General features: G+C 38.2%; 2 protein-coding genes and 1 long non-coding RNA gene across 8 annotated transcripts; all 3 read right to left on the reverse strand.

The window, feature by feature from the left end:
- Positions 1 to 360: 360 nt before the first annotated feature.
- On the reverse strand, positions 361 to 11,710 carry LOC139988338 (uncharacterized). 4 transcript variants are annotated; one of them, XM_072005629.1, is made up of 10 exons: positions 11,321 to 11,710; positions 10,798 to 11,216; positions 10,357 to 10,652; positions 10,013 to 10,078; positions 7,689 to 7,896; positions 7,293 to 7,544; positions 6,369 to 6,571; positions 5,986 to 6,077; positions 4,928 to 5,120; positions 361 to 4,518 (listed from the first exon to the last, which is right to left on the reverse strand). In XM_072005629.1, exons 1-10 carry the CDS (start codon positions 11,390 to 11,392, stop codon positions 4,193 to 4,195), a joined length of 2,127 nt encoding a protein of 708 aa, XP_071861730.1. In that variant the 5' UTR covers positions 11,393 to 11,710; the 3' UTR covers positions 361 to 4,192. The 4 variants fall into 4 exon arrangements, with proteins under 4 accessions (XP_071861730.1, XP_071861729.1, XP_071861731.1 ...); XM_072005628.1 differs by lacking the exon at positions 10,013 to 10,078 and having other exon boundaries at positions 11,321 to 11,524; XM_072005631.1 differs by lacking the exon at positions 5,986 to 6,077 and having other exon boundaries at positions 4,314 to 4,518; positions 11,321 to 11,524.
- Positions 11,711 to 15,612: 3,902 nt separating this feature from the next.
- LOC139988341 (uncharacterized) lies at positions 15,613 to 25,610 on the reverse strand. 3 transcript variants are annotated; one of them, XM_072005636.1, is made up of 13 exons: positions 25,508 to 25,610; positions 23,695 to 23,798; positions 21,314 to 21,446; positions 21,148 to 21,215; positions 20,800 to 21,057; positions 20,572 to 20,674; positions 20,358 to 20,488; positions 20,015 to 20,264; positions 19,860 to 19,927; positions 19,707 to 19,781; positions 19,246 to 19,611; positions 18,878 to 19,138; positions 15,613 to 18,672 (listed from the first exon to the last, which is right to left on the reverse strand). In XM_072005636.1, exons 2-13 carry the CDS (start codon positions 23,795 to 23,797, stop codon positions 18,557 to 18,559), a joined length of 1,932 nt encoding a protein of 643 aa, XP_071861737.1. In that variant the 5' UTR covers position 23,798; positions 25,508 to 25,610; the 3' UTR covers positions 15,613 to 18,556. The 3 variants fall into 3 exon arrangements, with proteins under 3 accessions (XP_071861737.1, XP_071861736.1, XP_071861734.1); XM_072005635.1 differs by having other exon boundaries at positions 24,766 to 25,610; XM_072005633.1 differs by lacking the exon at positions 25,508 to 25,610 and adding an exon at positions 24,105 to 24,324.
- LOC139988387 (uncharacterized) lies at positions 21,799 to 23,688 on the reverse strand. Its single transcript, XR_011800101.1, has 2 exons — positions 23,289 to 23,688; positions 21,799 to 23,199 (listed from the first exon to the last, which is right to left on the reverse strand). It is a non-coding gene; the product is annotated as an uncharacterized lncRNA (long non-coding RNA).
- Positions 25,611 to 25,807: the final 197 nt, after the last annotated feature.

The raw sequence follows: 25,807 nt of genomic DNA on the forward strand, positions 1-25,807 counted from the left end.
AATTAGTTCTAAGAACTAGTTCTGTCATATAAGAAGAGATAGAATAAAATGTAACAGTCCTTTAAATTCCGATTCGTTTCCGTTCCTTCCTCTTTCTTTCGTCTTCTCATAATGTCGTGCTTATATGTACATTATATGTATAAAAAAGCAAACAACTTAAAAACAGTTTCCTTTTAAGAAATGAAATTTCATTGTGAATTTATGTAAGTGGGCTTATATGTAACGTTGTATAAAATGAAATACACGCGTATATACTCCAACGTGCATTCACGCGATGCTAGTGGATGCGCATGAAAAATATACGAAAAGATAAATTTTTATGAAAAAAAAACATGTGCAACTCGTAATAAACGAATTAGATGAATGAGAAAATGCTATATCTTTATTTTATCGATTTACATGCATTCCGTATCATCTACGTGTCGCATTTTTTTTTTTTTTTTTTTGGACATTATTAATATTCCATCACTAGTATACGATGAAATAGAATTTTGGAAAACAATGACTTTGGTTTTTATCGGATGCTTAAATTGGCGATCACACGATGCTTCAGGAAGTATTTTCTTTCAAGAGATTTTGTAGTTCCTATATATACATGCATATGTATGAAGAAAAAACGAGAATTATTATCAACGCATCAGCATAATAATTCGCTGAACAATCAATTTCGATGATTTTTAAATACATACACAAGGATGAAACGATAACTTATTTCTGATATATTGGACGTACGTACAGACATAGAAATGTAAATAGAAATAAAAATGTTTGTAATATATTATCGAAACGATCGTCGTCACCGTCTCTGTTGTCATAGTCATTGTCATCGCTATCACCGGTATGACATCATGTAGCGTAAAGATCAGCGTCGAATCGTATATTCGATTTGATTCTATTTCTCGTTGTATCCCGATCTTCCATACACTAGAAAATCGTATTCTCGATAGCAACGGTCAATATACTAACAACGTTGTTTGATACGCTAATAACAAGAAAAGACAATAAAATCAGCGCGGCTTTACTACGCATACAGGTACAAGGATATAATATAACATCGATCGAAGAAATTGCCTAATCGGTAGGCTCTGGTCCGCAAAATGTGGGTATTCGTCGGTGCATTCGATCGTATATACATACATGTTACATTCGTATATACATACGTACATACATACATACATTCGCACATACGTTCATACATACATACGCACATAAATATGTACATACGTACATATGTATATTCATACATACGCACATAAATATGTACATACGTACATATGTATATTCATACATATACAGATACATATATGCATACGTGCATACATACACAGATACATATATATGCATACGTACATACATACACAGATACATATATGCATACGTACAAACATACACAGATTCATATATGCATACGTGCATACATACGTACATACATACGTACATACATACATAAATGCATGCACACAACACGCGCTCGTGCGCGCGCGCACACACGCACAACAAACACATATACATGCATACATACGTACATATTCAACAAGCGACACGTGTTGTGTCCGTCAAAATCGAGACGTATTATATGTACATTGTACATATATCATTTGTCCGCTTGCGTCTTTCTCGAGATTTTCTCCACATCGAGAGGGCAGTGCGACCGATTCACCACCTCACATTCCAAGAGACGGTGTTCGTGTGGATCCTTCAAACAAAGCTCGTCAACATTGATCAGCTCTTGATTAAAATCGGCATGGTCGTTTGCGAAGGATATCTTTTTCAAGGTGTACATTGATGGACGGATAATCATCAGCGAACATCGTACTCTTCCCTCCCTAAATCCCTCATTTTCTACCCCTCCTCTCTCTCTCGCTCTCTCTCTCTTTCTCTCTCTCTCTCTCTCTCTCTCTCTCTCGCTCGCTCGCACGCTCCCCATCATCCCCATTCTCATTCCATCGTAGTCTATTCATGAAAGTCATAATGTTTTCTTTTTATTTTTCTTTGCGCATCTTATTTCTTATCAAATTGGTCCTTTCGATTACAGTTTGCCCTCTCATTCTCAATTTCCTTTTGCATGTCCTTGTCGTTTAACGTCGCTGCTCTCGTCGTTAATACGGCCTAGCGAAGAGCAGAGGACGATCTTTTCTCGAAAAAGAGAAAAAAAGTACAAGTAAAAGAGCATGCGCGCATCGACGACGTTTGTTCTTATCGGAACATGTAGTTTATTTCGCAAACAATTTTCTCAAGGAAACGAAACGTCCGTTTGTCAGCGGTATCGTTCGATATTCGAAATCGAATGAAAATCAGTCTCGCACATGCGCTTTGAAAGGTTAAAAGTTAAAATTTGGTACGATGCACGGCATGATACGGCACGGTACAGCACGGTACAGCACGGTACAATTACAGTTCGTTTCGGCACGAAAAGTAATGGAAACTTTTCGCAGAAACAAGTAGCGCGGTTCTTAACGACTAATTTATGGTCATTCGTGTACTCGAAATGTCCGATACGTTCGTTACGATTCCATGCAGTAATGGCGATTTAAACGATTGCCATGGCTCGTAGAAATTTCTTTCTAGTCGATGGACGGGAGGTTATTATAAGGTAACAGTACAGACTAAGGTAAAATTGGTTGTATACTTAAAGAGTAATACAATTTACCGGACAGTCTTCCAAAAATCCGTCATATCTGCAAAACCTCGTAAACGAACAAAATCTCACATGTAAACTTGTATTTATGCACTTATCGTACTCTAAATGTGTGATTTTGTCTTTTTTCCCCTTTTTATGTTTCCCTGTCTCTTTTCTATTAGTTAATCCTTCTTTCTCTTTGTATGTACTTAAACGCAAACTAATCTGCTTGCTCGAGCGATACAACTCGATTCGTTACAATTTTTTCGCTTCGCGATTAACAAACAAGAAAAGGCGCGTTTGTTATTCTATAAATTTTTATAATATATCATAACAGATTAATAAGAAACATAATTTAACGTTGTTTTGCGAGATAAAAAATCGGCACGTGTACCTTTTATTTTTCCATTTTTTAGTTTTATCATTTTTCTTCCGGCTCTTATTTTTTTCCCTCGCTCCTTCTCTATCTTATTCTCTGTATCATTTAAGTGACGAACGAAGTAAGGCGACAAACTTTTGTACTGTTTGTTCACGATTGCGTTCAACCAATCAACCATTCAAGCAACATTTGCGTGACAACTAACGTAACGACGAAACCCAATGTAGGAAAGTTGTGGAATTGCGAAAGACGAAGTAACTGCTTACATACATATATATGTATATTGTCGATTGAATATTAATGTAGAGATATATAATATAAATGGTGTTTTACTCCTGGTATGTAGCGAAATTTGAAGAAAATAATCCTAATGTGATTATGGCTGTGCATCGATCGTGCGAGCTTGAAAAACATAAGAACATTGGTTCACTTCTTCGCGTTTGGATCGTAGAACGGGAGTAATATATACATATGTATATTAAACATGCGAAGAGTAAAGAGATCGATAAAACTGATTGCACCACAACAAAAAAAGACTGATGTAAGAGGAAGAGTTTGAGAGCGAGAGAAGAGGTGAACAAGCTAAAATAAGGAGCTCGAAATATGTAAGTGGCACACAATGTTTTCGGCTTTTTATAATTTCCACGTTGGAACAATTGGGTTCAGAGAGAAATTAGGGGAAAACCGAGAAAACTCGTTCGAATTATTCTATACTCGAGGTTTCGATCTATTCGTGACTTCTTGACACGCACTCCATTGTCGAAACGTAGTTAAAGTTTCGCAAAAACGTCTTTATAAACGCTTTTCAAGCTATTCGATCATATATGTATTTAGATGTACCGCATTTTATCCAATAAACCGATTCCACTAAAACTTATAACACCAATACGATTAGAGTAAAATACGAAACAACGAGAGAATTGACTAGTGGTCTGATGAATACTGGTCCCCGCGATGCGAAATCCAGAGCAATGGAAGCTCAAGAAGTTATGTAGAAAAATGGAATAAAGATCGAAAAATAATGAATGAAGGCAAAAGGGATAAAAACAACTACCAGGAAGAAGAGAACGATAGAGAAATGAGAAGGGAAGAAACTAAGTAAAAAACGAAGAAATTTCAGATTGAAAGTAACTTTAGTGACGTTCTGATCGAGTAGGAATAGAATGTCGTGTCGCATTTCTTCGTCCAAACGATTAAAGAACGTGTAAATTTTCACAACTCTTAGACTTGCTATCTCTTGCCCATACCTTACCTAATAAATTTCGTACCTTTAAACTGGTACTTGTACGACTACCGCGATATTTTTTCGGTGAATTGTTTTCAGAACAAGACCCTAAAGGTGATTTGCTACGATTCTTTCGCGATCTCTTCCGAAATAGGTCCCTTGTTCTTTCAGGGTTCTCGAGCTTCAGTCGAATTTGTGTAAGCAAGCCAACGAGAAGTTCGTCGACATTATGATTGATTCCGACCGATGTTTCAATAAATTTACAGTCGTAAGATGTAGCCATAGATTTCCCCTCTACAACATAGAAATAGAATTGTATCCATCAAAAAGATGAAAATAGAATAAAATAGAATAGAATAGAATATATAAAATGGATAGAATAGAATAGAATAGAATAGGATAGGATAGGATAGAATAGAATAGAATAGGATAGAATAGAATAGAATAGAATAGAATAGAATAGAAAGAAAAATCGAGGGTGGAATGGAGGGATATTGGTATGGCGATTCCGTGTCTATGTGTTCGGCAACGATAATCGATGTTGTATGTATGTATTGTATACTGTATATCTTCCGGTGATCTCCTATACTTGAATTTTCGGAGGGATCTAATGATAGCTTAGGTATCAACGAGGTAGCTAAATGATACGAAACAATGAAAGGACCTATCGCGAAACGGTCGGGTAAGTTACACGGCTTCTTACCTTCGGTCGAGACCAATCGACTGCGAACGAGGTCGACTTTGTTTCCAACAAGGATCACCGCTCGAGCCGACACGTAGTCGCTGCGCCAAAGTGTTTGCAAAACTTCTTCCGCCACGCGTACCGAAGCCCGATCGGTCGTTGAATAGACGACGCAGTAAGCGTGTGGTTCGTACGTAGTTATGCAGGTTTCCGGCTGCAAAAAGAAATCACTGGTTGTCGACAGGAACGAATATGTCGTATCCAATAGTATCGGTTGGCGAGTCGAACCGCTTCGTGGTGCCGTTAAGTCGAATATCGTAGCGGAGTAATGAAAGAGTTGTTTTTAACTCTAGTACTTTCGTTGCTTTGTCAATTTTTCAAAGTATTATTCCCCACTCTTTACTGACCGATCTTATTTAAATAAGATTAATAAAACTTTTTAATAAACATTAATAAGATTTTTTACCGAATCTTTCACGGTAACGGACGCAAATAACGTTTTATGAAAAATAGCACCGACTTACGTACACCATTATGATTTTCAACTCGCCATATATATACATACATATATTGTTAAATCTTATATATGTGTATATATATATATATATATGAATCATATATATATATATAAGATATCGCGGTTAGACGGTTCGATCGATCGCTGAACCGTTTTACGGTTGACCGATAGTTACGGCTCGATGATCGTCAATCGCTCTTCAGGGTGGCACACCGAGTTTTACACTAACATGCTTACTGCTAACCACATGTGCGCGTTCGACCGCGCGCCCTATTCCTTCTCACGTTCCCGCTTGCTCGCACATTCTTTCCTTTTCTCTCCCCCTTTATTAATCAAATCCATCTATTCTCGAGATTCTCGATTCAGATTCTGATTCCCGATCTGCGTATGTCGTACATTTCATAGCTCGATGGCGACATATCGTTCACGCGTGGTAAACCGATAATTCATCTAATAATAAGCAAACGTGGGTATATTCTATAAAAAATTTGCCTCACTTTCGATTACGTACGTTAACATAGCAATACAATGGGCATGCATACACGTGTAATTCGCAACGTACCGTCATCTCAGTGCTAGAGTGATCGATAAAAGTCAGTTCGGATTCTTCTCCAGCTAGAAGAACGCTGACGGTTTTCTCTCCCGACTCATCGTCTGTAAAGAAACGGCGGGAGCATAGTGTTTTATCACGGCATCGTGAGGACAGAAGGAACAAAAAGTCAGAGACGATAGATTGGAAAGAGAGGAACGGAAAGAAAGGTAGGAAGAAAAAGAAGAAACAAATCGGGCTTGATATCGTGCAATAGCTTCGAAGCAAACCGGACAGTGTAAGAGTAATACTGATAATTAATATATATTATAATATAATATTATGTATAATTATATGTAATATTATATATTATAATATATAATAATATTAATTAATAATTAATATTTAGTACTTACCGATCGATGTATCGTACGCATGAAGATATTCCGACGTCATAAACTGAGAAACCAGCGAACTTTTTCCTACGGCTGGAGCTCCCAGCATTAGAACGCGATACGGTGTTGGTCCCTGAGACGCGCTGCTTTCGCGGGAACTCGCCAACGATCCCGCTGCAGAATTTCTTGCCGATCCAGGATACGAAGCTGTTAAATGTTCCGTGCTGCATCGCCATATCACGTTGGTAGTCACGCCATGGTAGAAACCGATAAAAGGGCGAAAAAAACAGAGAAAAGACAAGTATATAATCGATATTTACATACACGTGATATAGGGAAAGAAAGAAATTCGTAACTTGTAATTTATATCGATTATGTCATCTGTCCGGTATTTGTTTAACGACAACTTCGTTTTTGCTCGGAATAGTCTATTTTAGAAAAATCGATGACAATCGGAAGCGATGCAAATGTTTGTCTTTGTGTGATACACTTAGCGCGCAGCATTGAAATTCTACTCTAAGGTCCAACACGTGCGTCTACGTCGCTCAAACGCTCAATGCTACACGTAAACTCACGCGTTCGATTTAGAGTAGAATCGCCGTGTGGAACTTTATATTATAAAGTCGTCGTTTTGCACTTTCTCTTCGCCCTCTTCTTTTGCTTCTTCTTCTTCTTCTCCTCTTCCTTTTTCACCTTCTTCTTCTCCTTCTTGTTTCTCCCCTCCTCCTACAACAACAACAACAACAGCAACAACAACTACTACTACTTCTACTACTACTATTACTACTACTACTGCTTCTCCTTCTGTCTTCCGATTGTCGTCGGTCCGTTCTCTCGTTTTCTCATTTTTTCTCATTTCGCTTGAGTTTGTTGTTTAATGCAATAACCGGCTTATTCCTGTCGAGAAACGAAAAAACAGAGGGATTGGAAATAGGGGAATCTCACCTCGAGTTACTCGAAGCGACGCTATTGTTTGATCGAGATCTTCGACTTTTCAACGAGTCTCCTCGATTTACGACTCCTTTACCAGTTATACTGAAATGTCGAAGTCTATAATACTCTTCTTCAACGCCGGTATTTGGCATGCTCGCGACTCTTGATCTCTGCTGTGGAAGACACAGGTAGTTTGGTCTACCCGATGAACGGCTTCCGGGTGTCTTAACCGACTGAGACCGACTGTGGTGCGGACTACCGTACCTGAAACATTCCACGGAGAGAAAGATCGGTTGTTTCATACTTGTCGAAAGTACTTAACCATTGTTATGTTTTACGTCTAACGAATAATAGAGTAAAATGATAATGCACGCGTGTAACAGCGTCCAATAAGAATAATAAGCGAACCTCATCTCAAAGTCGTGTATTTCTTGCAAGGTCAAGGTATTGGCCACATCCAACAATTGTCTCATATTTTCCTCTCGACGTCTAACGTCCAACTCTGGGTGCAGCAATATTGTTGCAGCTCCGGCTGATCCGTCCAATGACAGCGACGGTTGTTGCACCACGATTGTTGCCGCTTGCGTCGATCTCTTATTTCCACTCGCGTTGCCTCCTTTTCGGCATTAGAAAGTAAACATCCGTTATCCTCGTTCCTCGATCCTGACTGCAGTTTACATTGGTACTTATAAAAAGATCTCCGAGCACCGAATATCGAGCATTTCCTCGTCTGTTACATTTCATTTTGCATCACCTGTATTTCCTTTCTTTCTTATCGCCTTTTCGCAGTTGATTCACAACGCTGTGTACATATTCCCATCCCAACTCTGTCCGCGCCCCCCATCTTCGTCCTCGTCTTTCCCTTTTCTCGTTTTTGCATTTTCATACGCGATTCACCGGCCGAGAGGAGCCGATCGTACGAACGAACACGGAATTCATCTTGCCCTTTTTCAACGTTCCACGCTTCCTGCCTTTTCTTCCATCTCCTCCTCCTCCTTCTCCTCTATATATATTCTTCTTCCACCTCCATCTCCTCTTTCACTTTCACCTTCATTTTCACCATCACCATCGTCACCTGTTTTACTTTCCTTCCTTTCTGTTTCCGTTTCCGTTCGTCGGTCCTCGATATCGGATCTAAGTACTTTCTCGTCTACTTCGATTTTCACCGCTACATCTTTACGGTGGTTTCGCGTAAACAGATTATTCGCGACCAAGAAACGTGCGATGCCGGGAGAGTCTTTTTTCAAGGTGTTAAGCTTACGCGTGAAATACATACGCGTGCGTCTTTCAAGCAGAATTGCCGCCCACAATTCGCGATGGAACATTGAATATCGCGTGTATCTACACATACACATAGTAACACGATTTTTAGAACTACACCCAGGAATGTCTTTCCAATCATCGACGACTATGCTGCCGTATTATGCGCATATATACAACATTTGTTCCTCGATTTCTTTTGTCTTTGTCTGCGTTCATTTTTTTTCTTCGTTTCGTCGTCGATATTTCGGAAAGTCGTGTATCTTTAGGCACCGACGTTATGAATTGACTGGTACACGGACAGACGGACGGAGAAACGAATAGACAGATTGATAGGCGGAAATACTACACACATACACACGTGCGCGCGCGCGTTGAAGATATCGATTCACGAAAACAAGAGAAAATGTGAACAGAAAAGAAAAGAAAGAAATGCCGACGTTAAAGTAACGCGAGACCAAAATGGAGAGTACGATAACGGAAGGAAGACAATACTTCGGCAGAGGTAAAAAGAAAAGAGATCGAGCACTAAAAAGAAAATGCGAATGGAGATTTTCGTGATCCAGGGCGGCAATTCGACGACACTTGCAGTATGGCGATCGAGGCGTTATCACCTATTTATAGTTATAGTAGCTAACCGGCAAAGTCGACAATACATGCGCTTTTGGATATCGTAGCATACTACATCTTTTCAAGCTTCGAAAAATACAGAGCAATGCAATGAAACTGTGTGTGATGTTAATGAGCGACGATTCTTCTCTCCTCGAAACATTCCCTCAAACGTTTGCCATCGTAGTACTCCGTTCCGCTTTTTACATCAATTATCGTAGATCAACGTTGATTCTCGTGAAATTAAGTTGTTCCTTTATGAAATCTAGTCATGGAAAGCGTGCCGCGACCAAGCGATACCAACCGTTACAAAACGAAATGTCGAATAAACGTAAATACTTTTGTCAAACACGAACGAAATATGTACAATATACATACATGTATGCTCGTTTCAATCATTTTTGATCGAGGAGAGAGGAGGGGGGAAAGGAGGAGATGAAGGAGCAAAAAGAGAGAAAAACAGAAAATGAGAGTTAGGAAGCAAACACAGAATCGAAATGTCAAAGAGATGTGGCGAATAAAATATAATTAAATCAAAAATAAAAACATGAGAATACTAGTACTGCTCATATTTGGATCCTATAACGGTATAGGAAAAGAGGCGGAAACGAAGGAACCGTGAAATTCGTTTGGTGGACAAGATCAGCGCGAACCCGAGGCACCACCAACCGTTGACGATCGGCGACTATCGTGCCATGATCGTCCTGCTCAAGCGGCTCTCGACTTTGACTTGAAGAAATCAATTATGTACTCGGTTTTTTAACGAGTTTACACATGGTATATGCGTAAAGTCGGTTCGGTGATTTCTCAGTTTCGAAAATAAAGAGTCTCGAAGCACAACTCGGTCATAATCAACTTTATACCTATTGCGCAAAACGGGAAAAAGAGCCTGACCCATGAATGAATGGTTGAAACGAGGGGATGCGATTCTGAAAGAAAACAACACAATTGATATTCTTAACGAGAACAACTTTGAAACCTGTCTCTAGATGTTTCGTTCGCTCTTTCGTCTTTCGATTATTTTCTATTTCTACTTGTTTGCTCGCGAGCAGTTTCTTATGTTTTCCGCATTTTACAACGATCGACATAAACGAATCGGCATAAATTATCCACCTATTTATCGTTAAATACATCGACGAAACACGAGATTAATTAGAAATATGGGAAACGATTAAATATTAACGTCGAATTGATCGTTTCGACTTACCGGCGGGTTTTCCTCGAGGTTTGCTCGTGGCACTGGTTGTTCTACCAGGACCATCGGACGACTGATCGTTGTTACTTTGATCGGTGTGAGTTCCTATCAACGATATGTCCAAAGGGTTCGTCGTAACGTTCACATTCGGTTTTCCCTCCCCGTATTTCTTCTCACCGATGTTGTTTACTATTCGATTCTCTCGATTCCCATCTTCGCCACGGGATCTTCCAACAAGCAAGGTTAGCAACGGATTTAAACCATCCGGGTCTGGTTGACCAGCATCCATCGAACCCCTTACTGGTGTGCTGTATATGTATATGTGTATGTGTGTGTGTGATGTGTATGCGAGCGCATGTGTATATGTATGGAAGGACAAACAAAACAAGAGTAAAGTCGAGAGACGTAATTGGTATGAGGAAAACGAGAATGGATAAAAAATGATATAGAAACCTGAAAAAGTCGGTCGCTCGGAGATCTGGAAGAGGCGGGGTTCTTCCGGAGATGGAAACCTTACCGACCTCGTTGACGGTACCGTGGATGATAATAGGCGTTGCATCGACCGAAGGAATCTCCGTCTCATCGAGAAGATTCGAAACACTAGATGTTCGAATATCCAAACAATCGATTGGAAGCTCCGATCTCAAAGTCGCGCCAGTTTTAAGTCCCTTCTCGTCTGGGGTCGAATATTCGATCGGCGAAGAGGTCGAAGCGTGGACTGGTAGCGGTGAGGAGATTACAGCAACAGCCGATAGAATCGGCTCCGGTGACTGACCACCGGTCGACGATGTAGCAGCCGGTGGTGACATCTCCGATGGAATATCCATCAAATCGAAACTGTCGTCCGGTTGCTCTCCATCCGTTGTCGTCACCTACGATTAAATACTCATTTTTCGCTTGAACTTCTCATCCTCTTCCACGCGCACGTTCGCATACGCGTTAACACAGTTAACTCGTACACCCTCGATGATCTTACCATGGTGAGCATCGTGTTGGCGCTGTCGGTGCTAGTGTTGATTGTTGTTTCGGAAGCGGTGCTCGAACCCATAACGACCACTTTTGGAACGGTGCGACAACTGCGACTTCCGCCTGCGGATTTAAAGTGCAGTCTTCGTAACGCGGAGGCAGCGTGAGACAACAAATCGGTTTCGCGCGAATTCTCCGCTCCATTGTGACGATGTGCGCTGGCATTAGAAACACGCGATGTTTGCGACTGCGACTGCGACTGCGATTGTGACTGCGACTGCGGCTGCGACTGCGACTGCGACTGCTGCTGTGACTCGGTTGTTGCTGAATCGGTCCCATCGCTACCCCTTGAGCTGCCACCGTTTTTACGGTTCGACCCGCGACCATCCACCAGACATCCCTGTTTTCATCAAACATTCACCACGCCAACTGATGATCGCTTTCACAGTTTCTCTTTCTTTTCCGCCTCCACTCTCTCTCTTCCTCACACACGCGCGCGCGCACGTTCATTCCATCCATGCACTCCTATCCCCCTATCGTATCAAACACATCAGACACATTTTCTTTTTCTCTTTCTTTGCGTTATTCTGCCAATTTTCAATACTCACGTGATTTCTATGTTCCGGGGTGGAAGGCGGATTCGGTGTATTTGGCAGAGAACCCCCTGTGGGGGTGCAGTGCCGCAGTCGCGCCAGGGCCGTACGAAGCCCCTCCGTCACGAGGCTCTTTTATTTGATCTTGGCAATGCCACCCACTTTCCACACCTCTCCGCCAACGGTTTTCTTCTTCACTCCTTCAGTACTTTCTCTTAATCACCTCTTCTTTCCTATTATACGTCCGTCCTTCTGCCCGTCCGCCTTATTTCGATACTTATTTCCCGGCGCTTCCTTTTCCTTTATTTCCTACTTTTCTCTTCTATTCTATTCGTCCAATAAACCGAGTAGAGTATCGATGAGGAGGAAAGTCAAACGGATCGCGATACGTTTATGACCGTTATGACACAAAATCTTATTTCGCTTTCTCTCCTAGCCCAAATCTTCAAAAGAATGCAATACGGAAATCGACATTTGTATTATCTGCAAAAACATTAAACCGATCTAAGCGAGTTTTGCTTCGATCGTTCCATGTAACTGGTTGGTCCATACGAAGTCGATACTTGAACGCGCCACGTCTTCATCCTGTTCGATCTTCGTCTCTGTTCTTGCTTTCAACGGTAATCTCCTTTCTTCGATCGACCATCGATTCTTAAACTATTCGGAGCTGCGTCTCTGTAACGCGAAACGATATGATCAATCGAATCCCGTTCGTAATAGCATCGGTATTTGAAAATCCTGCCACGTGATCGACCAACGCAATGTCAAATTCATCGAGCGTATGAGAAAAGTGCACGTAGAAATGGCGCGAAACGAATCGTTTTGTGAATGAAAACATCCGTTTCGGTTGGATGCTAATTGTCATCTGATTCAACGGCTTTACTTCTCTTTCACAACCTAGCTAGCTTAGGCCTACATATCTAACCAGATAGATAATGTTTTCGGATCGATAACGAAACTAAATCTGTTTGTTGTTTTATCGATCATTGACCAAATCGATATCGAGTTGCTAGAATGATCGCTGACTCTTACTCACTTTATAATCAAGAAAAGAGGGGGAGACAATGTGAAAGAGAGAGAGAGAGAGAGAGAGAGAGAGAGAGAGAGAGAGAGAAGGAGGGTCTGAGAGTGTTTGTCAGCGATAAAGACCAAGAAAATTACATGGGTCGACGATTATCGATGATTTGAAACAACCGAGGGAGGAAATATGTATCGTCGGTTGCAATTTAATTGTTAGATTTCCAGCGAGATATGCATACCAATTATAACGCCATCGTTCTTGCATTCTATGCTCTATAGATATATTCGCAATTTCTGGACAACGATAGAACAGTTTATTCACGATCCAGAGTTCGTTTGCATCCCTATCTTTAATTTGTCCGTTTGTTCGTTCGTTCATTGGAATAGTTCACTCTGTTTCATGTGATCACGCAGAATTGTATCTCTCGATACGGGATGCAAACTTACGTACATCGTAGATTTATCAAATTTAGAACTTGATGAAATTTAACTAAAATCCAGACACATTGGATTGAAAATCAACTTCTCATTTCTCACAACCAATACACGATTGTACGTGTATGAACGAGGAAAGGGAACCAGTGATATAGTAACTGGGACAAAATTGCAACAGCAAACAGGCCAATAATTAGCTGTGAAAACGATCAACAACAACATACTGCGTGCAAAAGAAAGTGTGCAAAGAAAGTAAGAGATGCGGATCGAGTGTGTAAGAGGTAACCTGCACCTAATGGATCGAGCAAAATACGATAATAACGTTGTCTATTTATTACATATATATGTCTATAATTCGTCTAGTCAAAAATAGCAAGAAAAGTTTACAGTAATACCTGCTGCGTCTCTTCGAAAAAATAGCTCCTTCTACCTTGGCATTCCACGGATTACTGGCGTGTAGTACCGAGCTTCGGGAAAGGACATTAGCGCTTGCGCTTTTACTCCAGAGGGTGAAAACTGCTAAACTAGCAGCACCGTCGCACCGACCCGATCTGCACCAACTCCCCACTCGCTCTTTTCTTTCTCTTCTTCCCTTCCTATACTATCTTCTCCTACCATTGCAACATGTATCAATCTATCCCTTTCTTCTTTAATCGCATTTGTTGTGCATTTTCATTCGACCTTTTCAACAATTTGCATTTTACATTTCCTCATTTTTTATTTTACCTCTATTCTCAGCCGTACAGTTTATACTTTTGCTTCGTATTTTCCTCCAGTAGCAATATTAAATGCACCAATTCAAATCAATCGAAAGAATCTATATTTCCAGGTGGCTAAAAATCTATACTTTTAAAGATATTAACCCAACAGGTCCAACACAACGACGATGGTCTCATTTCAAGCAAACGCGTGGAACAAATCACTCTTGAAATAGGGAGATCAAAGGATGTACAACTTTTACAGATATCGATATTAATATCGTTACGCGATGGAAGGCTAGAGATGAGAAAAGATCGTCAATTCGAGTCGACTAGAAAACCTTTTCGATGAATCGATCGAACATACTTACGCAGCTCATTTCTGAAGAAAACGGAGAAAATAATAAAACGAACGAATAATAGTAAACGATCGAATCATTTTGTTTTAACTATATCGTACATGAAAATTCTATGAATGAAAGTATCGGAAAGAGAGCAAGGTAAATTTAAAGGTTCTACTCATTAATGTCAATCCGATCTCGTAACCTTAATGAGATATGCACGCTATATCGAGCAACTTCTATCGAACAAAGTATTGCCATATTCCTGACAAATTATTGAACCTCATAAATCTGTACATCTGCGCAGATGCGCGACCATTTTCTGCGTGTTACGAGCTAGTGTCGTTCACCTCAGTCACCTTTGCCCCACATTTTATCTTCCACCGTTCTACTTTTCAACTTCGCATCTTTCGTATTTCTTTCGCACGAGATACGTGCTTGCAAGTATTGGAAAAGAACAACAATCGACAACATTAAGCGAAATATGCTTCTTTTCGTGAGATAGCAAGAAAATAAAAGAATTAGAGAGAGGAACAGAGGGAAGGAAAACGTACGCGTTAGCAATCTGCAAATCGATGATACTCGCGTGGTCTTTGTAGCTGAACGATTTAACGCGATTTACACACACGCCCTCAAGTTTACCCGAAGCGCACGCGAGTTGATCGACCGCTTTGTCAAAACACCAACCACATCTATCGATCCAAGGCTTCCGCGTATATTCGCGTACATTTTATTCGTGCGTTACTTTTCACATAAAAATCAAGCGCGGTAAAAACAAATAGAAAAAATCAAAGTAGAAAGTGAACCAAGACTAATGATCCGAGACAGAAAAGAAAATCTTTTTCCGTTCCTATCGCCGAACATTATCGACGTCATTAAAAATATTCCTACAGCTACGAAGAAAACGTTCGATCTTTGACAAACTTTTTTAAATACCTGCAATTTATGATTTTCTTTTTTTTCGTATTTTATTTGTTCGTAATAAGCATCCTGAAGGATCCTGTTGCCGATTATGTATTTTTTCAAGTATTATAAAATATAGAAGGCACATACGCTACTGCATACACGTACAATCGTTCGTTCTATCCGTTTCTTCGAAACGATACTTTTCTTACATAGCAACAACGCACTTACGATCGTTTGTACATTTATACAGGTTTGTATGTACTTATCATATGTGCGGTAAAATATGCATTCATCTTTCTATACGATAACTTCTGTACATTTACGTGTATTTCCTCATATTCAAAATATAATAGTAAACATTACACATAGTGTAGCTTGTAATAGTTGTAGGTCAGGGCTTTGATCAGCAATCTTTGCGAAACGAAAGCGTCGATACTTCATTTTGGATTACGAAATACCATTGTAATTTTGAATCTTCATCTTTCTTTACTCATTCTTTCGCCCGAAAAATCGACAGTTTCGAATCGTCATTGTATTATTTTTCGATCTTAACTTTGCTTTGTCTCTTCATTGATTTTCTAGCTTGAGAAGAAACAATCAAACATACGACCATCTCGAACGATATCGCCTTGAAATACTGTCACAATTGCGTTTATCTTGTTTTTACAACATTCATCATACAATCGTTTCATTTTCAATAAAACACGCTCGCTTTATAACCTCAGTGCTCGTAACACGAGCAATGCTTAAGTCATCCTAAAATTAACGTATTTCTATCTCGTATATGTTCGTCTTTTGTTATTATCCTCGTCCTTGTCATTGTCATAGTCATCATCATTGTCGTCGTCGTTCTGGTCCTCGTCCTGGTCATCGTCATCGTCGTTGTTGCGGTGACATTACATTGGTAGATAAAATATTACAATGTTACCTTAAGCATACATACTTATCGTTAACCTTCTTTTTCTCGTTTTTTACATACATTACAACTTGTACATACATTCAATCAACATACACGATGTAAAAAATCGCACGCGCATACATACAACATACGTTAATAAATCCCTTGTAAAGAATTGTTATTTCTCATCGTTTGAATCATTCGTATTTTTGTTTTTTTCTTTTTTCCTTTTTGTTTCCATATCTCGAATACTAGCATTTGTGTATTCACGTTAAATTTTTCACGTAGAAGGCAGTAAAAGTATTACGATTAAATTGCGGTGTACATAAAAATTATATCTGGATTTCGATTTGATCAATATCGATTGATGAAACTTTCGCACAAGATATCAGTACTCATCCCACAACAACAACAATAACAACAATAATTCTCTTTCGTCCGTTATTATCTAGATGCATTAGTAATAAAGGGTACGATCGAGTCAATAACTATCATTGAGACACGTTGAGATGCGATCGTAAAATGGTTCGAATAAATTTTAATATTGGACAAGGCGCACGGCGAAGTGGTTACGCCTATTAAAACTAGTACGGAACGTATCAGGAACTTGGTCAAGTATAAACAAACTATGGGTCCATTTCGGGAGGAAATAAAAAGGATAGAAAATCTTTCAGTGTAGAAATAAATAGAAAAATGCTGGAGTGAACGAGGATCGGGCTGGGAACGATAGATTTATGCGTATAAAAATAAGAATTTATCTTGATATTAAAAATTTGTCTATCTTACGGATTAGAACCAGCGCATCGTCGTACTCGAATATTCTAATTATACGAATTTCGGAACAGTCTCAATTATTTATACGCGTATATGTATACATCTATACACACACGTACGTACATGTACACGCACGCGCGCGCGCGCGCGTGTATATATATAAAAACACACACACACACACACATGTATGTATATACTTACATACGCGCGTGTGTTTACTCTCGAATTCAGTATAATTGTATTCCGTTCCTATGTGAACTATAACAAATAATCGTGGATACAACGAGAGTAATAAATAGCCATATATAATTTTGTCGTAAGAAAATCTATCATAAATCGAGGAGAAATAATGTTTTGATTAGGCACAATGCGACCATGTTATCAAGAGAAAAGAAATGCGATTTCAGTTTATTTTTCTAACGAATTCTGATCGCAATTGCATCGGCGTTCACGATGCGTCATTAATCCTCGTTACGGGACACTATTTTGCGTACATATTTCGAAATGTGTTAATCGAACGCCACTCTTCCATTGTGATCTTTTCCCTTTCGTCGATAATACAGATCTCACAATGGACGAAAACGAAAGGAACACGATAGTTAATCACTTTAAAGCTAGCGCTCGATAATTAAACGCGATTGTATAGATGGAAAACTCTATACCCTTTAAAAACAGTCTTTATACAGTGCTTAAATTATTATATACAAAATGTAGCAGGTTAAGAGGTAAAAAGTATTTCCTTATCGTAAGTAATTGTTACGCGTTAAATTAATCAAATTCGCAGTTATAGGATTACATCGATTTCGTTCGCGATTAATCGAACATGGTCTTGACTCGTTATACCCTGCTTATATTTACAAGAAAGCTGCGGGTGCACAGTAGTCGGTCGATTGACAATATACTGCGTGCCTTATAAATCTCAATTACGTAAAAACGATCGAGGTATCGTTGTTTTCATACTCTTAAATCGAAAATAAATGCGCGGTTTTTCAGTACATGAGCGAACCTTTTGCTCGTTCTTCAACATATACTTATATAAAAAATACAAGTGCAAATATACAGATTTACAGGATGTAGATAGATGTAATCGGGTAGAAATCTCGACCATTGTATGAAACGGACGGGCATAAGACTTAAAATCTAGAATCTAAGTACATCCTTATCTATGTCAGAATGAATAAAAAAAATGTAAGTAAAGATCGTGTGATGTTATCTAATGCACAATAAAAAAGAAAAGAAAAACAAAAGAAACTTACATAGTAGTATAAGCTATCGTATCTGAGTAAAGAGTATCGTATCTGAGTCATCGACCGCAGATCGAATGTGATGAAAGTCTGAAAGAAATACGAAGAGACAGATGGTAGTTGGCCAGCGCTGTCCAATAAAGTCGATTAAATTAAACCGTTCGTTCTTGGCCTCGATCCTTACAAAAGCGAATATAAAATCGGAGGAGTTTATTCGCCGTTGCTCTCTGCTTGTCGACTTTCCTCGACGTTCACAAGAAAAAAAAGAGAACGAGAAGAAGAAAAAAAAAATCCCTCTAAAAGCATCGAGTACAATTCTTCACGTGGAAGTGGCATATCATCTTAACAAAAATATTACGGCACAATTTCCCATGATTGCGACAAATAAAATTATGGATTTGGAAAAAAGTGGCGCCAAACTAGAATACGCCTTTTCCATGTCTTCGCAAACTCCTGCAATAATAATAATAAGATGATTACAACGTCTATAAGCTGTACGACAACGGCATAAACATTGCATTATTAGTGGGTGTTATTTGATTTTGATCTAATCTTAAAAAATACCTAATAAAACGGTATACAGAGTAATATAATAACATAATGTAATATAACAACATAATGTAATAACGTAAAAGGATGAGATAAAGTGATAAAATACCTTGACTGACAAGCGTGTAGGATCGTTCGTCTTCAATCTGGCCTCTACTACAGACACGATCCAATTTAGTTAACCAAAGTTCCTGTTCCGAGACTTGAGTTTTAATTGCTTTTCCGGTTACGGATGTCTTCTCTGTACTACCGTCAAATTGCATAGAAAAACAAAAGGTTTGTCCAAAACTTGGGGAAGGTTGATTAGTTTTTAACGACACTATCGTATACCAAATATTTTTTTCTTCCCAACTACCATGACAATAATACGCTGCAACAGCAACAACAATAAATATAGTAAGTAATAAATAATAAATAAATAGGGGGCATAGGAGATGCGTGACTAAGAGAAGTACTACAAACAAATTTGATGCTTACTTATTTCTTCCGTATCGCATGTTTTTCCAATAAGAATTTCATTCTGATCCGACGAGGCACAGCCTATTTCAACATTGGTTCTTTTACAATCCTCCCTTTGTAGTTCTTGTTGTTGCTGATGTTGTTCTCCCCCATATTGATGATGATGATGATGATGGTGATGCTGCTGTTGGTGTTGTCGTTGCTGTTCGTGCAATTCTTTCTGAGAAATATCTTCGTGCCAAGTCCTTCTTTTAGTAATTCTAGAAGAGTGTCTCTCACTACGACGTTGTCGACGAAATGAAGTATTAAATACACTGAATGGAGTAAATCCCAAGATAACATATCGTCCAGGATTGGGACACTTTCTCTGATGTAATGAAGAGCCTATACAATTACGAAACGAATCACATGGTAATATACATACATAGTACGTTCCACGAATTATACGATTAAAATGATCAACTCAGAGTATCGCTTACTTATTAGAGTGGTATACGTCATTGTAGATGTGTCTGCAAGGGAACACGCCTCGTCTGGCATTATAGCTTTTTCATCTATACATGTTACATGTTCCAAATTATGAAAAAAGATAATCGAAACACTCGAGAAATAAAATGTCGAGTTATACTTACCCGATTGCTGTAACTCTATAATGTGGTGATCTCTTTTATAAAATATCATGCAAACGTAGCCAATGTCACTGCAAGAATAGTATATGTATAATATGTTACAATTACTTCTATATTTGTAATATATACTCGTAATATAACGTACAACTATTACTTACCAACCGCTAGTAACGTGAGCAATCAACTTTACTTTATATCCTTGTGTATTTTCCGTAGGATGTAATTTCTCTAGATTATGACAAACAATCTTTTCTTCGTGAAACGTATCGCCATCGGTGTTTTGTACTTTAACTTTGAGTGTTGCATTTTTATTCGTGAAATGATAAACTTTAGTACCGTCTAAAGAACGCCAGTCATGATGTTCGGTAATCCACGAAGGATATTTGCATCTGTTGTGTTCTTTATCAACTGCAAATCCAAAGCCCAATGTTTTTGTAAACTCACCGTCTCAAAGGAAACGAATATTGGGACAAATGAAATTGGCCGAGGAATTTTGTATACCTTTCGTAAGCTTTATAGTTGGCGATCCCTCCGAAACTGTAGTTAGGCCGTTACAAGTTGGTTCACCTGATTGAGCGAGTAAGTAGGCCACCTTTCCCTGATGATGTGTTTTCTCTTCGTATAGGAAACATCTGCTCATGGAAAGGATAAAAACAAAGACAAGTTTAACGTTTAAATTTTAAATTCAATGTGTGGCCTATTGAATCATGCATACCTATACATTTTTTCGGCACTCGAGATACTTCTTCCTTTTAATGTTCCAACGAGGTATTTGTTACGACCATCGTTCCATACAGCGAGGCATTGTAACTCCTCCGCTAAAATATAAAAATAAGAGATTCGTAACAATATTGATTGTTTTAGAATATGTGCATATATGTACGAAAACAACATTTATCCGTAAAATGAATAGATGACAACAATAATGTTTGTTGAAGCTTACTGTTACTCTCGCTTCGTTTGATATCCGGGCAAGCCTGATATTTCAGAAGTAATTTACTTTCGTCAGTACATTTCTCCCCAAGGCTAATAGGCATTGCGCATTCACCAAAACCCTTATCATAGGTAAACGTAAATGATGGTCCACTAAAAGGACAGGGTATCGGCTTGGAATTTACGCGAAACATGGAATACAAAGTATCATCGGACTTAATGTTCGAGCACATTTCGTCCAAAGTGCTTTGTTCCGTAAAGCACCATCCTGGCAAGAGAAACAAAACGAGTTTTACGTATTTCAAAACACAAAAGTAGTGAGGAAGCAACGAAACAAAGATAAAATTCATTGACTAACCTTCACGAAATTGGATCACATTCTCATGCCGATCGTTAATAATTATACAATAATAGCATTTGTCACCACTGAAATGTCATTGCAAGGATTAGTATATCTTCCAGCTCCAAGTTAGCCGTTGTTCTTTTATTATGCATTCTGGGAAGTATCAACTTCAAATACTTACTACACGATGTACGAGTCTCCGGATCGCTCGACGCATGTTCTTTCGCCTATAACTGTTGTATTTAGAATAATCGGTGTGATTTTCCCATATTGATACCATTCTCCAGTCCACGCAACTGGAAACTCGCAAGAACCTGCGACAATTTTATAATATTACTAGATAAATAGTTATCTATTTTTGTTTCTGTTGAAGTGGTCATCACTTCTAAGAAAACTCTACATCTGGTCTTTTAGTTTTCTCAAGCACTGAAGCTATCGACAGCGTATAGACAAAAGACTGCGTCGAAGACAAACCATAAACAGTCGATAGGCGACGTTGGCTTCAGGGTTTTCAGTCACAGGCTAACACTGCTAGTGTGCGGATCTGGATCAGCTTATATTATATTCCGACTTGTATTTACACTTCAGTATTTAAAATATATATTTTCTACCTTACAATTTATTCACGCGTTCCTTTGTATTCACATACATCTAATAACCTCAACAGTTTCTTATTTGTTTTTAACTATCGTCATTTTACAATGACAAGTTTGATTATAGATCTCTACCTTTTACTATTTAATGCTGAGCATTCCAACATTATTACATGTTACCTTAATGAAAAAGAATACATATACAGTAGCGGACAGGAGATTAAGACGAAATGGAAAAAATAAACAATTGATTTACTTTCCATAAAAAAATATAGATACAGTGTTCTACTTTTGGTATTAACTAATTAGACATTTGTTTATACACTTACAAAAAAATTTCATTTCGATATTTTGCTCAGTAACTAAGTTATGAAAAAGGAACGAAATCTGTATAATATTTCGTCGGTTAAAATTTTAAGACTACACAAAAAATATTAATTTTTGGTAAGAAAATATACATAATTTTTGTTTAAATTCAATATTTTGTCCAATATCCGTTATTTCTTATCATGTCGGTACATCTTCTTAGGATAGAATCTATTAATTTTTTACATTAATCTACCGTAATATTACTCCGAGCTGCTTCAATTGTAAAGTTCATTTAAATTTTACGGTTTATAACCTTGTACTGTCTTTTTTATGATGCTCCACAAATTCTAGATTGGATTAATGTCTGGTGATTGCAACGGCCACGGCAGCACGTAATATTTTCTTCTTCAAAAAACTGTTTCACAACCCGAGCCGTGTGCTTCGGCTCATTATCATTTTGAAAAATAAAATCATCACTCGTATTGTTGCGTGCAAAAGGTAACATTGTGTTCTTGAGTATGTCCATATATTGAAAACGGTCCATAATTCCATTGATACGACATATCGGACCAGGATTACCGCGAGAAAAACACGCGCACATCATAACGTTTTCACCACCATGTTTAAGAGTTTTTAAAACGCACTATGTTTTCAAACTTTCGCCAATTCGACGTCTAACATGCCATATCCCGTCAGAAGAGACGCGATTGAATTTCGATTCGTCTGAAAACAGTATCTTTTGCCAATCTTCACTTGTCCAATGCTTATGAGATTTAGCAAATGCAAGTCGTCTTTTTCGATTCCTAGAACTCAGTAGTGGTTTCTTTTGTGGTTTTCGTCCTCTTAAGTTAAAGTCTTCTAATCTTCTTCTAACAATTCTAGCACTAATTTGTGTATCGTTTTTATAGTTTATCTCCGCAGCAATATTATTTGCACTACGAAAACGATCCATTTTCGACGTTGTTTTCCGTGGTCTTCCGTTTTTCGGTTGATCGCAATACATGCCTGCCCTTAAAAATTTATACCAAGCTTACTTACAAGCCGTTTCTGACCTGTTCACTATTTTGCTATTTCGGTGAAGGTTTTACTTTGCTTTCACAACCTTACGATTTATTCCCTTTCGCTTTCAAGTAAATTCTTTGATTTACCCATAGCCTGTTCCTACCTAAATGAATTTTAAGGAATAAAAGGCACACTAAACAATGATTTTGACATTCCAGAATCAAAATGTTCAAAAACTGTACTCATACTCACGTTTTACACAGATCGTCTTAAACTAATGTCCACTGTTTACAAGTGCTAAGCGGTAACTAACTATTAACTGCTACATTGTTTGTATTTAACAACTGACGGTCAGAGGTTACGAAGGTCAAACATACAGCTATGTTATTCCGAAGAGACAAACCGAATAGAAGAACAATATGCGTATAAGATGTTTGTAATCCGGTTTACAAATCATCGTCTTAAATTTTTGTCCGCTACTGTATGTTTTCAATGCCGATGAAAAAGGAAAAGATGGAAATCACTCTACATTCCTCCAATGGGTTACATACATTATACACGAAATAGAGTGAGTAAAGTGCACTTTACATTCGAACCGCTATATGACTTAACAATTGCATTATATATGTATATTATATGAGTACATATGTATATTCACCATTTACAATGTGTACATCACCCAGGGATAACATCAGCAGTATTAACATCGTTGCTGAGCAGTGAAAATGTCTTTCCTTGTATGAAAAGGAAGATTCTCGCATCCTGAAATATAAAAAATAATTAGATGTAATTGATTTGTTACATTTAAATTATTCTTATCAGTCCTTTATGTTATCAATTAACTATTGCTATCGCACAAAATAGTCGAATCATTTCCGATTTTTCTTTCTCTTTCATGCCATTATCTAAATTCTAAGCTACCCTAAATAGAACTTCAATTCGAAATTTCATTGTCTGTTATTAAATGCTTGTCTGAGATTAGAATACCATAGAGTGTTGATAATGAATATCGATTTGCCATCTACTACTCTTATCATTTTCGTAAAATTAGCTCTATGTATCACGTACCAACTAGAGCGTATCGTCCGTTTTCCAAAATGCGAGAAACCATAATGATGGAATATACAGAAGAAAATATTCATTACGATTACAGAGGTACGACGGTAACGAAAGGATGTATGTACAGAGTTTGACGGAACTGCGAAAAGCGTCTACGAAGGAAACCCCCGAGGTAGATGCATTATTTAGCAAAGTACACGTGTCCCGATCGGTTTCGTTCAACGTGTTTTCTCCCTTTACCGCGAACCTAGCGTGCACCTCTTCGTACCCTATCGTTCGAGAGATGCGCGAATAGGCGCGGATCTGCGCATCGCAACAACCCTTAAACGTCCAATTTTTCTCCTGTTTATTACATATCCTATATTTGTTGTCTCCCGAAATTAACAAGCCTGTTTTATATTTCTTCTAATTTCTACTTTTCTTTCTATAGTTAGTTTCGATATAAATCTTCAAATTGCATAACTTGTTCGTCTATAACATCGATTCACACCGATCAACACGAGTTTAATCGTTACTCGCGACATTCATTTCACGATGTAAGAGATGAAACCCGTTCTCATCGAATACGCACGGAAATACACAATTCTACGGACCTGTCATTGACTGATTATCTGATGATAATCATGATTCATTGTCACTGGGAATTAGGGTTGTCATTAGGAACACTAACCTTTTTTGTATGTCTGGCATCGCAAATGCAAAGCTGATTCGAAGAAGACAGAACTAACAGTTTTAAAAAGAATCACCTAATGATATTCCATGATCGAAATTCAATATTTAAGTATAAAGTGATCTTGTTGAACATGAAGCAATTCGTTCAAATTTCAGAACATTTCGAGTGGAAGATAGTATAATATTGTTAAATAATTTACAATTACAGAACTCTGTCAGCATGTAAACTATTTTTAGAAGAGCAAAAAGAAGATGAGGGATTACTGTAGGACGCGGAATTCGATTTCTTCTGATTGTTAATGTTAGCTGTTTCTTTCGCAATAATTAATTCAATTAATCCGCGATCAAAGGGACGCGTTATACACGATCAGGTCCTTTATTAACGGAATGTTTTTCGTCAATTTTACCATGGAAGAACAACACACCACTCTTTTTACTAACACTAGCACTATCATCGTAGGTACCACTTTGATACAAAAGCATCACCAATGAAAACAACTACATTGAACACTGATTTTTCTTCCTGTAAATGCATCACACAAACTCTTTTCCGAAATTCTTTCACTGAAATTTTTTGGTTTCATACGAATACATGAGAAACTAAATGAAAATGTAACACATGGAATATGCTACTTTTTATTATTCTTAATCTTCAAATAGTTTGTATTGGCAATGGAATTCAGTATTCACTACTATGTTCGACTCTAAAATTTTAAAAGTCTGTTTGTTAATTTGCTCACTTCTAGAAACAATGGCGGTAGCCTATGAACAGCGAGCAGAACGCCGCGCTGTTGCAACTATTTCTACGGTACGGTACAACACTAGGATACTACACTGTAAAACCAGCAGAACCCCAGCATCCCAGCATGCATCACTGAATATATAGACTGCTCGCCTATGAATCAAAATCGGTGTGTATGGTATGTTACTAAAATTTTAGTGACTTCTTGAACCGTAGTCTTTGTCCTTTCCTTTTTCTTTCCTTTTCCCTTGCCTTGTTTCTTTCTGTTTTCATCTCCATTTCTTTCTCATGTTAATAA

Source organism: Bombus fervidus, chromosome 6 (assembly GCF_041682495.2).
Source record: "Bombus fervidus isolate BK054 chromosome 6, iyBomFerv1, whole genome shotgun sequence".
Lineage (NCBI taxonomy): Eukaryota > Metazoa > Arthropoda > Insecta > Hymenoptera > Apidae > Bombus > Bombus fervidus.

What these genes read in the sequence shown, in the direction of transcription:
- LOC139988338 (XM_072005629.1), bottom strand. Translation starts at nt 11,392, where the DNA reads ATGGGTTCGAGCACCGCTTCCGAAACAACAATCAACACTAGCACCGAC. An exon ending in TTTCCCGTTTTGCGCAATAG is followed by an intron (nt 7,897 to 10,012) that starts GTATAAAGTTGA and finishes AATGCCGAAAAG; the next exon opens with GAGGCAACGCGAGTGGAAAT. An exon ending in GTCGCTTCGAGTAACTCGAG is followed by an intron (nt 6,572 to 7,292) that starts GTGAGATTCCCC and finishes ATGGCGATGCAG; the next exon opens with CACGGAACATTTAACAGCTT.
- LOC139988341 (XM_072005633.1), bottom strand. Translation starts at nt 24,178, where the DNA reads ATGAATATTTTCTTCTGTATATTCCATCATTATGGTTTCTCGCATTTT. An exon ending in GCTCACGTTACTAGCGGTTG is followed by an intron (nt 19,928 to 20,014) that starts GTAAGTAATAGT and finishes CTATTCTTGCAG; the next exon opens with TGACATTGGCTACGTTTGCA. An exon ending in ATGCGATACGGAAGAAATAA is followed by an intron (nt 19,139 to 19,245) that starts GTAAGCATCAAA and finishes TTGCTGTTGCAG; the next exon opens with CGTATTATTGTCATGGTAGT.